This window comes from Cupressus sempervirens, chromosome 1 (genome assembly GCF_028749045.1).
Source record: "Cupressus sempervirens isolate cs-2001-9-10 chromosome 1, ASM2874904v1, whole genome shotgun sequence".
Classification (NCBI taxonomy): Eukaryota; Viridiplantae; Streptophyta; class Pinopsida; order Cupressales; family Cupressaceae; genus Cupressus; species Cupressus sempervirens.
Window position 1 is genome coordinate 718,826,325 of NC_143118.1, and position 12,408 is coordinate 718,838,732.

General features: G+C 33.0%; 1 protein-coding gene across 4 annotated transcripts in view; it reads right to left on the minus strand.

The window, feature by feature from the left end:
* Nucleotides 1-12,408, minus strand: part of LOC149579963 (crossover junction endonuclease MUS81-like) — a 128,018-nt gene that overhangs the window by 87,943 nt on the left and 27,667 nt on the right. For 2 of the 4 annotated variants that reach the window (XM_089788061.1, XM_089788044.1), the window contains exons 3-10: nt 6,971-7,049; nt 6,713-6,817; nt 6,460-6,585; nt 5,457-5,529; nt 4,779-4,869; nt 4,482-4,588; nt 4,107-4,270; nt 1,267-1,327 (exon numbers count right to left, since the gene is read on the minus strand). In XM_089788061.1, coding sequence (XP_089644187.1) covers nt 1,267-1,327; nt 4,107-4,270; nt 4,482-4,588; nt 4,779-4,869; nt 5,457-5,529; nt 6,460-6,585; nt 6,713-6,817; nt 6,971-7,049 — 806 coding nt within the window. Of the gene's footprint in view, nt 1-1,266; nt 1,328-4,106; nt 4,271-4,481; nt 4,589-4,778; nt 4,870-5,456; nt 5,530-6,459; nt 6,586-6,712; nt 6,885-6,970; nt 7,050-12,408 lie in introns of all 4 variants that reach the window. The other 2 variants (XM_089788053.1, XM_089788068.1) reach the window with 2 other exon arrangements.

A 12,408-nucleotide genomic window follows, 5' to 3' on the forward strand; every position in this document is an offset into this window, starting at 1 on the left:
AAATTGTCCAAATTCTTACCAAGTCCTCAGAGAATTTTGAGTGAATTTAACTGAACCAGACTTTGCAGCGAACCAGATCTCAAATTACAGCAGGGAGGAGCAAATGTGGTAACTTAGGAGGATATTATTGGTTGGAATGCTGAGAACAAAGTAGTTTGGTTTGATTGTCTGTTTGGGTTTGTCAGCAGTCTTAATAAAAGTAGTAGCTTGTTTTGGTTATTTTTGTCTACTGAGATTTTCTGGTTTTTGTGGAGGAGAAATGGGCAATGTTACCAAGGTAAGAAAAGGTTCCTTAACTGAGTCTTTTTGTAGACTTGCGATTAGTTTTATTGTTGAACAGGTTACATTGATATTTAGACTACCAGAAGGAAGATTTTTAAAACCTCTTGAAAAATAATCACGATCTTTAAACTTTAAAGATGACACGAAGGAGGCAGAATACTGGCCACAAGGTCTGAGGAAAATAGACCCCAAATTTCACAGTGAATACATTGACTTTCAAAACAAGTACTGTAAGGAATATGAGCTGCAAAAGAAGAGGGATGAGGCAATCAGGTACGTGGAAGGAGATTATCATAATTTTGATAGTTCAAGCTGGGAGAATATCCTCCCACCTATACAAGCCATACCTGGTAGGTACTCATTCCTAAGGCTGACAGCAAAAACAAAATAAAAAGAAAAGAGGACATGGAAACTTAGGAACAGAGAGATGTGGATGAGGCAGAAGACAGGGATGGAAAATGAAGAACAGAGAGATGTGGACAAGAAAGAAGACAGCAATAGAAATAAAGGAAGATATGATATACTTTTGGAATCTGATTTGAAAAACATTTTATGTAACATCTGATATCTGCGAGAATATATCACACTCAGAACTGCTTATGTTTTTTGGTCTGAATCATGAATCTGCTGATGAAGCAATGCCGACCAGATGGGTCACTATATGTATGCAGTTTTATTTTTGGTAATAGATAATTCAAAAAATAAATTCTGAAAGGCTTATTTAATACATAAAAAGAATAAAAGATATAATGATTGCAGAATAAACTTGTGGTAATATAAAGTACAGATAAGGCATGCACTGTCTTGAATCAAATCAAATACACAACAGCAATGTCCAATTTCATTGCTAAGTTTTCGTATGGCTGTCTGCACTATCTTGCTCTCAACATATATTACTATATAATGGCTTCAGAAATACTTTGAAATGTGATAAATGTAAAACCTCTCAAGATAATTGTGCATACCAGTATTTCTAGACCTTACCTCGACCTGAATTTTGAATTGTGACGTCAAGCGATCAGCAACTTTCTGTCGACTGTGAGCCCTACACAAAAAACACAAAATGAAGTGAATAGCACATCAGAATCTCCCCTTAAAGAAATGAAAATTACAATAAATTTAAAATGACAGAGTAGGGTAAGCCTTATATGATATAAACTAAACAAAGAACAATAATGGGAATGCAAGTTTTCGAAGTGAAGCATCAGGATTTATGTAAAAACAGTCCACTGAAAGTGGCCATGGTTATTTGATAGACTCTCATGTTATAATTTCACCTTATTATGGCTTACTTGAGAGCTTGACAAAAGCAAATAATCACATTTCATAAAAAAAATTACCTGTTTGTATTGCTACCACATGCTGTACATTTGATATTGGGTGAATGAACAGATTTATTTACATTTGATATTGGGTGAATGAACGGATGTATTAGATTATTTTGACAAATGAAATAACCATAGCTTCAATTGAGCTCGACAAAATTTACATCATCTTTTGTTGGAACTTACAAAATGAAAAGGGTATCAAAGGTGGACTATAAAAATTAAAATTTAGCATCCTTCTATAAAATACCAGAAGTTAGAACAAACAAAGATAAATGTAATGTACAAGAACGTTCAATCAAACCATAGTGATGCTTTCAAACCAAGTCACAAGGTTCGAGTTCGACAACTATGAAGTTCAAATGAAGTTCGACAAGGAAAAAAAATTGAATAAAATTCGACATCAAATTCGCCTTAAAATTTAAAAACATGTAGAAATATATGATCTTCAATCCTAGATTCCTAGCTATAGGAGGGCTTGTAACTTTGTGGAGACTGACAAAACATGGAATTTCTTCTTCTTGTCCATGGTATTGGTGAATATTTATCCTAACTAGTGAATTAATTTGCAGAGTATTGAAGATTTTTATATGTTTATGAGTTTCATGCAAGGAACTTTTCAGTTCAAAACTACAAAACAAAGCAACTCTCCAATAATTATTTTAAATCATTAAAACATAATATATCAAATTATCATTTAATACTCTATAATACAAAATAAATAAATGTTAAATTCTATTTTAATTAACTACAAACAAAAATAATTTAATTACACTTTACAAAGGAAAAAATAATTGTTTTTAATACAATATTAAATTTTGAACAAAATATATTAGATGATTCTTTTAGACACTATAATGCGAAATAAATAAATATCAAATTCTATTTTAATTTATCAACAAACAAGAATATTTTTATTAGACTCTGAAAAAGAGAAAATAATATTTTTAATACAATATTAAATGTTAAAGCGAAAACAAAACTACTAAATTGTAATAGTTTAAAACAAAAAATAAAAGTATAATAATTATTTTATTTTTCTCTATAATAAAGAGATTGAAAATAATAAAAGTAATGTAATAATAAATAAACCTATTAACAGTTATACTGATTTCTAAATAGAACTAAAACTAAAAATAAAATCATAAATATTAATGTCTCAATAAAAATATATATACATCAAATTCAACTTTTGAACAAACTAAAACTTATAAAATTAAAATAATCTAACAATAAATAAATAAAACACAAACAAACTATACCTAAGAACAAATAAAACAAACACAACTATTAAACTAAACCTAAAAACAAATAAAACAAATACAACTATTAAACATAGTAGGCTTGCCTAGTTGAAGTAGTCGTGGAAACAACACAAATTTGGAGGGAAGATTGACGGATTATTTGGCTGCAATGACGATTTCACAGCAGACTCACAACACCAACTATGGCATGGCAGTTGTTTTGAACAACAGTGGGCGTGGTGCAGAACAATGGTAGGTGATGGTGCAATCCAGAGTCCACACTTACACGAAAATAGAACATGGCCCCCTAGATTTGCCCTAGTCGTTGGTCGGAAACGATTTGTCATAGCCATTGTTCATTAAATCGCAGATAATTTTTACCCGTTTTTATCCGTACAAATTTGAAGCAAATTTATACGAATTTATTTTTATTTTTATTGGTTCTCCGAATTTCGAACTTGATGCCGAAAATTCGGCAAACCTTGTGACATAGCTTTCAAATGTGGTTACTATAACTTCAGAGTCTTACATAATACTCACGCAAAAATATTCACTGTTTTGATGTGCACCTCACCAATTTAAATTAACCCAACAAAAACATTTGCATTGGTGAGTAATGAATTTCCACGGCAGAAGAGGGTATAAAAATTCTTGATACCATGAAATTGTTAAAAACCAAATTAATATTGAATTAAAAATGAACTCTTAAGTAGAGTTTAGAGACGCTAGATATAGCGTAGACTAAAAATAGACTTAAATGAGAAAAACTATTAAAAAAACTAAATGTCAATTAACTAAGGTTCAAGAAGAACTGGGTAAATATAGCAAGAACCTAAGATACTAAAAAAATCAAATACCCACTAGGCCCAAAAATACACTAACTCAAGATCTAACTCCATTACAAATCAAACCTAGTTCAAAATTAAAGTTGATGGAACTGGTAACAAGTTACAAAATTAAGAAAACTACAACACAGAATAACTACAAAATAAAGAAAACCTTGAGATGCAATAACTCCAAAATGAAAAAACTTTAACATACAATAATGGATCATAGATCCATAACCAGTCCATGCATATCCAATAAGTAAACTTCGACATTAAATAGTGGGTCATAACACTCGGACATAATTTGGAAAAAAGACAACCAGATCGAGAAACAGGAATATTCATGAATGGCACCTAAAAAAATTTACAAAGATACAAAACAACAAGATGGCAAACAACAATAAAATGTTTTAGATGGAATTACTGACCCCCGACTATCATGTCCAAACTGTTCACGGTCATCCAAGATGATAACTACATCATACAAATCAGAAAATCTGTCATTATTTTCCAGAGGTGGTGTTGCTAAAACATTTCTGTTAACTCCATCAGGATTTGGATCTGAAATTTTTTGATAGTGATGGCTTAAACTCTGTCGCAAAAAAAAAGAGAAACCAAATATCAGTGCAAGTATATATTTCCTCTAAATATTTGAAGGAAGCTTCAGTAAGAAATAAATATCAATACACACCATAAAAATAGTCCTTCAGTATTAAGCTTAGAATCCAGAAAAGGAAAATCTGAAAAAAGCTGAATAAATTGCAAAGCGTACTAAATGAAATTTGTGAAGTGGCGTAACTTACAGAAGATGTGCAAGCTCTTAAAGTTGAAGCAAATAGCTCAGTATTATGACTCAAATTTGAAGTTTCTGTAGGTTCTGCCTGTAAATTTTTCCTCAAATCATCATCATCTGAGAACAAGCAGAGGCACCATCATAAGCCTATCATGAGAGAGAGAGAGAGAGAGAGAGAGAGAGAGAGAGAGAGAGAGAGCTGGATATTGCATTGATTAATTATTCAAAGCAACATATGTGACATCCCCTTACTCATTAGCAGTGTATAATATTTCAATTATGAAATATTACAACCTTTCCAGTTTACCTAAAACTACCATGTTATTGGGTACTGAACAAGGATGAAGCTCCTTTCTGAAACTTTGCTTTGTTTGTAGAGATGAAGTTTCAGCTTGCTCCTACAATAAGCAATTTAATTTCAATCAAAAGGTGCTGCTGACTCTTTATTGCCAAATATATAAACAACTCATCTAGAAGCCACATGAATACATTTTTATTAAATCCTATGAATTTAGAGTTTGTGATTAGGACAAGATTAAACAGTACATTTAAATAATTACACACACCCCCACTTGCCCACGCATATATTATTTGTAAATATGTGTGACAGACATTTTTCCATCACATACTCACATGCAAGCACACATGCATCCCCACATACACAAATTGTATACATGTACATATTATCTATGAGAGAGATTTTTCAGTGGCGTACACACATGCGCATGCCCAGACACACAAACAATGTTATTACATGTGTGTGAGAGAGAGAAATGTTTCAGTCTTGACCTTCCTTTAAGTACATTGGGTGCAATTTCATATGCCTTGCCTTTTTTCCTGTGACCAAGGTCAGGAATAAACCAGGGCTTGGTAATCCACCTACAAATTACATATATTATAATATTTCATATTGTGCACCCCTAGAATTTGAAATTTCTAACCCATGACAAAGCTTATAAGTTAGGAGTCAAGTAAGCCTTGGCACCTCATTGTTGAGAAAACATGATCTTTCCAGGCACTCCTTTCCTGTTATTTTTCCTTCTTCTGTCAGCATGTACCTACAGAAGCAACGTACATTTAATCACTTCACTTTTTTCTGTTTTTCATTACAACGTTCCAGAAAACACATACAGAAAACATTTTTAATATTTATCAATGGTTCATTAGTGCCATTCACTAAATGGAGGTACACACAAAAAAGGCCATCACTAGAAAACAAAGAACAGTTGTCTAAGAGCAGCTGTTAAACCCAAAATTTAATATCATTTACTTGTATCTTATAGATGTGCCACTAAATTAATAAATACTAGGCACTGAAGTGAAATTTCCATAACTGCTATGTCGTGTATCTGCACATAGAGATGAGTCATATTCCAAGTCAGGCAATACAAGCGTGCAGGTGCAAGTGATGTGCACCTACTGGAATTTTGCAACTTTGAATTTACACCAAGTTCTCAGAGCTCAATACAAAGTTCAAACTACTATAAGTAGATATAAATGCCAATACAGAGACATGTCTGAAATTTGCATCTTGATCCTTACTGAGAAAATCAAAAGTCAATTTCAACAGCTAGGGAGGTATTCAAAAGACAAAATGAAAAAGCATAACACTCTACAACATATTTTGAGCTGGCCAGTTTGTTGAATGTTTTCTACTTTCTTAACATGTGAATTTCAATGGCTGTAACAATAAAAAATACTTTTTCTGCACAGTACTTTGGTTTACATGTTTTTGTTTAGTTTTCCATCTCCTAGACTTCATACATGAATCTAATACTACATGCAACAATGTTCCTAACATTCAACTGCTAATACACTTGTAAACATTTCATCTTAGAAGTAAACATTTCATCTTAGAAATCAGAACATAGAAAACTGTGCATCAAATTAAATGATCATCAAACAAAGATTTGCATGAACTTGGGGAAATAAGGAAAATATACTTCAGCCAATGTTAAACATCTGACTAGCCAAATTCAGCTGCTTACTTTGCTGGACAACTTGACTTCACAACTAGTCCTTTTTCAATCAATGTCTTCATCGAGCTCCACCCAGAATACCATTCTTTAGGTTGGTTCCCAAATCGTCCAGGATTTGCACTGCTCTTCGATGGCCTGGTGGCAGATGCTGAAGATTAAGATTAAAATGAATAAATACCAACATCCACTTCTCTGTTAACACTGCAAGATAGATACAAAAACTTAAGAAAAAATATCAATGAGGGAAGATTAATAAAGTCACCCAATAGCATTTGCGGAAAGCCCACTTGCTTCAGCCACATCAATAAGTTCCTGCTTCAACATATACTCCTTTTCATTTTGAGTTCCCCTGTGGGCCACACAAGAACTTGTACTAAGCCAATTAAGATTGTGTACGGCCAATTTCTTCCCATAATACTTTTCAAGACACATCTCTGCATTAGCATCGGAAAAGAAAGTTTGAACATTAAACTGTTCCAGATCAATCTAGTTAAAATATGTTAAGCTGGCCACATCTCACCTGTAAAGAGCAATCAGAATTGCATAAGGTGCAGAACCCTTTTTAGGCAAATATCGACTTGAACCCCTGCTCTTTTTGGCTGCATATAAAGCATTGGAAGAGTTAGAACTCATATGATGATGTCGTGCCTAAAAACCTGTTACCTAATTTGAGAATTTCAAACTGTATGTTTTTTTTTGTGTGTATGAATAAAATTATTCATCCTCTTAACAGCCCCGAGAAAATCCCATTGGTTAGTATTAGGAACTGCTCAGTACCTCCAAACTTCTTTGTTTCAAATTGTTTTAAACTTTTATATAAAATTGGAAATTTAAAAAGACTTCTAAATGTAAAAAATGAAAATTCTATCAATATCAACTGCTCCACAGTATCAATTACAAGGACATATTAATTAACTTCTGTCGTCCCTTTAAATCTTACACATTATTTTTAAGCTATCTTAGATTTCACATCTACCACACCTTTACATTATTGCCCATGCAGAACTCATTGTCCACCTCAGCATCCAGATATAACTGTGCAAGGAAATGAAAAGCCTTACAATTTATTTATCTTTTTTCATACTTTTTGGCTGAAAAAATAAGCACATATTTTTTAAAATGGACAGATCATGAGAAAGTATTTAAAAATAAGAGTTATGCATATGGCGAAAGTTTATTGTTGATTGTGCAAGTTGCAGTAAATTTTAAAAGTCAAAGGAGGTTATGTCAATCAGTAAATTGCAACAACTTTTTCAATGCATTATATTGCATGAGAGTGAGACCATAAACAATGTTTAGTATTTATAGATAATTGTATACCCCAATTGTATCACCTACATTGGTTGTAAATAAGGATTCTACTCTCCTGCTCGGCTAGTGCTGAGGATGAGTCCAAATTTTTTTGGGGTTTATGTGTAATAACAGACATATTTACAGTATTTGCTGACAAATGTTTCCATTCAGGCCCTATACTATTCACAGCAGAGTTGCATGTACATAGATATGCATATGATATCAGATATGGATATGGATACAGCCATTTTTTTAGACTCCTAATATGAATACAACCAAGTACGACTTTCACAAAAAACCAGTGTTACCTAAGGACATGTTTCCAGCATAATTTGATCCATCCACAAAATGGGGACGTCCTGGGAACTTGGAAACTTTTGGAAAGCCATCCTCTAGGTGCCCCATAAAATTAATGGTTGACTTATGATAATTTGTTTGACTTCCACTCTGTTAAAGCATGTAGCTTTGGTCTGACAATGACTGTGATCAGATCTATATATATACATATGTAAATATGTCTACCAGTATGATGTACATACCGGTATATATACATACATATATATAATGGCAGTATATGTATTTCTGCATGTGATCGATGCAGTTAAACCAATTAGCATTTATATAATATGTGAAATCACATCTCAGCCATGATCAAAACTTATTCTGATTCCTTTGATTTAAAGATCATTATCGATCTATATTAAAATTGGGCTGCATATGAATCGAGTTCATTATGATCAGTTATAAATGTTTAAGAGTTGTGTTAAGTCTAATCATAATCGGGTATGTTAAACTAACGTTGAATAGGCATGACGGTGAATGGTCATGTCTCCATTCGGAGACATGCCCATTCACCCTCACACCTCTCCGTTCAATATGTATACTAAATCTGCCCGACAAAACAAGGCATCAAAATCAATTAATGCAAGCACATCAAAGGATCGATTAACATCTCAAGTTCAATAACATTTTATTATCTCTGTTACTTCTGTACTAACATATACAGATTCTGGACCAAATCTATTCTTTGACATCAATGTTCATACCTGCAATCAAAAGTTGTGCATCGGTCAGCCTCATATTTGAAATCTGGCAAGAAACTTTACATGGTATCAAAGCCTTGTTAAGGAGAGATCTCATTAAGTTTAAGAGATCAGATTTCAAATTAAGTTACAATCTCTCATTACTCTTCAAGATGACAAACATGTTAAGATTCGAATACCACCTTACATGTGCTGATAACTTCGAATACTAGAAACTTTGTATAATGATACTATTAAAAGAGAACAAATTAGATTCTTTTGTAAAAGAAGAAAAGGAAGAACCTAAAGATGATCCAAAGAAAACTCTATTGATCGAGAATAATGAGAAGGCCATGAAGATAATTGTGGATGTTGTTCGAGATCACATAGTGCCTATTGTGGCAAAACATGAACAGCATATCGCATGTTTAGAGCTCTTGAAAATGCATTCATAATAAATAACACTGGTAGAAAACTTGCTCTTAAAAGACAAATGAATAATATCAACATGAATAAAGAACAAACTGTAAATGCCTTCTTCTTGAGAATCACAGATTTGAGAGATCAATTATCTGCAACCAATTATGATATTGACAACCAAGAATTATCCCAAATAACATTAAGAGGACTACCAAATTCTTGGGAATCCTTTGTACAAGGTATAAGTGCAAGACCTAAAATCCCAAAACTAGATCAATTAAGATCCGATTCTCTTCAAGAAGAATCGAGATTAATGATTAAAGGAAAACATAAAACCTTAGATGAAGACATTCAAGTTCTTAACATTAACTCTCATAAAAAGGTTAAGTAGAAGAACACCAAAAGGAAAAGAAACTTTCATGGAAAAGGACAGTCAAAACAAAAGAAAAACTTGTCCAAAATTCTATGTTTCAGATGTGATCAATATGGACGTTATGCACTACAATGGATCTTCTAGACACATCACTGGATATCAAGATAATCTAGAAAGCATGCAAATAGAAACAGATGAAGTTACAACTGGGGATGATTCTGCAGATTCCGTAAAAGGAATTGGGACCTGCACCATCAAATTGAAATCCGGAAAATCTATTCAGCTTTCTGGAGTTCTATATGTACCAGGTATTAAAAGGAATTTAATATCTATACCATCACTTGAAGATGATGGTTACAGAATTACATTTATGGAAGGTAAAGTACTAGCATGGGCTAAGAATTCAACTATAAAGAAGGCTCTACCAATAGGAATACGATAAGGACTATTATATGAGCTTTGCACTAGACAAATCTGGCACTTGTTCATGAGACTTCAAATTCAAATGAAATATGGCATAGAAGATTAGATCATATCAACTTTCATACTCTAACATCTATGGAGAAGTTAGTAACTGGAATGCCCAAATTAAGTCATATTCACAATGAATCCAGTAAAGGTTATGCCCTGGGGAAGAACACTAAAAAGCCATTTCCTCATAGTTTGAGCAAAACTAAAGATGTGTTAGAACTAGTGCACTCTGACCTATGTGGACCCATGTCTACACCAACCATAGGAGGGTTGTTGTACTATGTGATATTTGTTGATGATTTTTCAAGGAAGACATGGATATACTTCCTTAAGTGCAAAAGAATCTGAAGAGATTATTTCTAAATTTAAAGAATTCAAAACTATAATTGAAAACTCCTCTGGAAAGAAAATTAAAATTATTCTAACAGATAATGGGAAAGAATACACTTTTGAAATATTTAAAGAATTTTGCAAACTTGCAAGGATTAAGAGGGAGTTTACAGTACCCTACAATCCTCAACTAAATGGAGTTGCTAAAAGAAAAAATAGAACCATTGTAGAAGTTGCTAGGACTATGATATATGATCAAAACTTGAGCATGTCATTTTGGGCTGAAGCATCTAATATAGTAGTCTATATTCAAAATAGATGTCCTCACTCACATTTGGACAACAAAACTCCTGAAGAAGTATTTTTCAAGAATGAAACCTAACATTAGCCATTTAAGGATATTTGGATGTCCTATGTATGTTCATGTACCTAAGGAGAAAAGGATAAAGTTAGAACCTACTAGAAGAAAAGAAATTGTTATTGGTTTTAGTGAAACTGTAAAAAGGTACAGAATATATATACCTAGACAAAAACAAATAGAACTTTGCAAAGATGTCAACTTTGAAGAAGATATTGCTTTTAAAAGAACCAAAATCTCAGATGAACTAGATACAGATGACTTATCTTGTTCTCTAGAAGAGGCTCCTGCTCCTGAAGATTCAAAGGGAGTACCCTAAAGAGACTTCAAATGAAAATGAGATCCTTCTTGAGACTCAAGAAGAGAGTCTCGATAATAATTCTAAAAGGCCACTTTGGGCAAGGAAAATTATAAATGAAGGAGATGAATTTACAGCACCTTCAAGGACATTCGGAGAAAGCAAAAGACCTTGAAAATTAACATACAATGCATTCATGTGTAAGATTCCAAACTCTGAACCTTCTAATGCTTCAAAAGCACTTAAACATCAAGTTTGGAAAGATGCAATGGTGGAAGAGTATCAGTCCATACTAAAAAATGATGTTTGGGATATAATTCCTAGACCTAAAGGAAAATTTGTTGTTTCATCCAAATGGCTCTTCAAAGTTAAGTATGTTGCAGATGGTAGTATTGAAAAACATAAAGCTCGTTTTGTGGCTAGAGGAGTCTCTCAAAAGGAAGGAATCTACTTTGAAGAAACTTTTGCACCAGTTGCCAAGTATACCTCAGTTAGAACTATAATAGCTATTGCAACAGCTAAAGGTTGGAAAATTCATCAAATGGATGTAAAAGTTGTTTTTCTAAATGGAATATTTGAAGAAGAAGTGTACTTAAAACAACCCAAAGTATTTGTGACTCATGATACTGCCTCCTATGTATATAAATTGAAAAGGGCTCTATATGAACTCAAACAGGCTCCCTGAGCCTGGTACGAAAGGATTGATAAATATCTTCTAAGTCTTGGGATCACCAAGAATGATGCTAATCCAAATCTTTACTTTAAAGTAACTAAAGCTGGTAAATTGATTCTAATTCTTTATGTTGATGACCTTCTGATTAGAATAGAAGACCATCTCATTAATCAGTGCAAGAAAGATTTGATTTCTGAATTTGACATGGAGAACTTAGGTTGTCTTCATTACTTCCTTGGATTGGAAGTTCATCAGAAGTGTAGAAATATCTTCCTACATCAAAAGAAGTATACTGTCGATATTCTAAAAAGATTTGGAATGTGGAACTGTCGACCTATGTCCACACCTATGGAAACATCTTACACAAGCTAAAGGAAGCAAGTGTTGAATACAGAATAGTTGCTCCCACTTTATACAAACAGACAATTGGGTCTCTAATGTATCATGTGAATACTCGACCTGATATCTATTATGCTGTGAATGCATTAAGTCAGTTCATGTGTGAACCTCGTGAAATACATCTTATTCCCTTGAAACATACACTAAGGTACCTTCAAGGTATATTAGATATGAACTTAAATATGAGAATACCAACTTGGAGTTACATGCATATACTAATTCTGATTGGGCCGAAATTGTGAAAGACCAGAATAGCACATCATGATCTTAGGATCAGCTATGATCTCATGGATTTGCAAGAAGTAAGCTTCAATTGCTCAA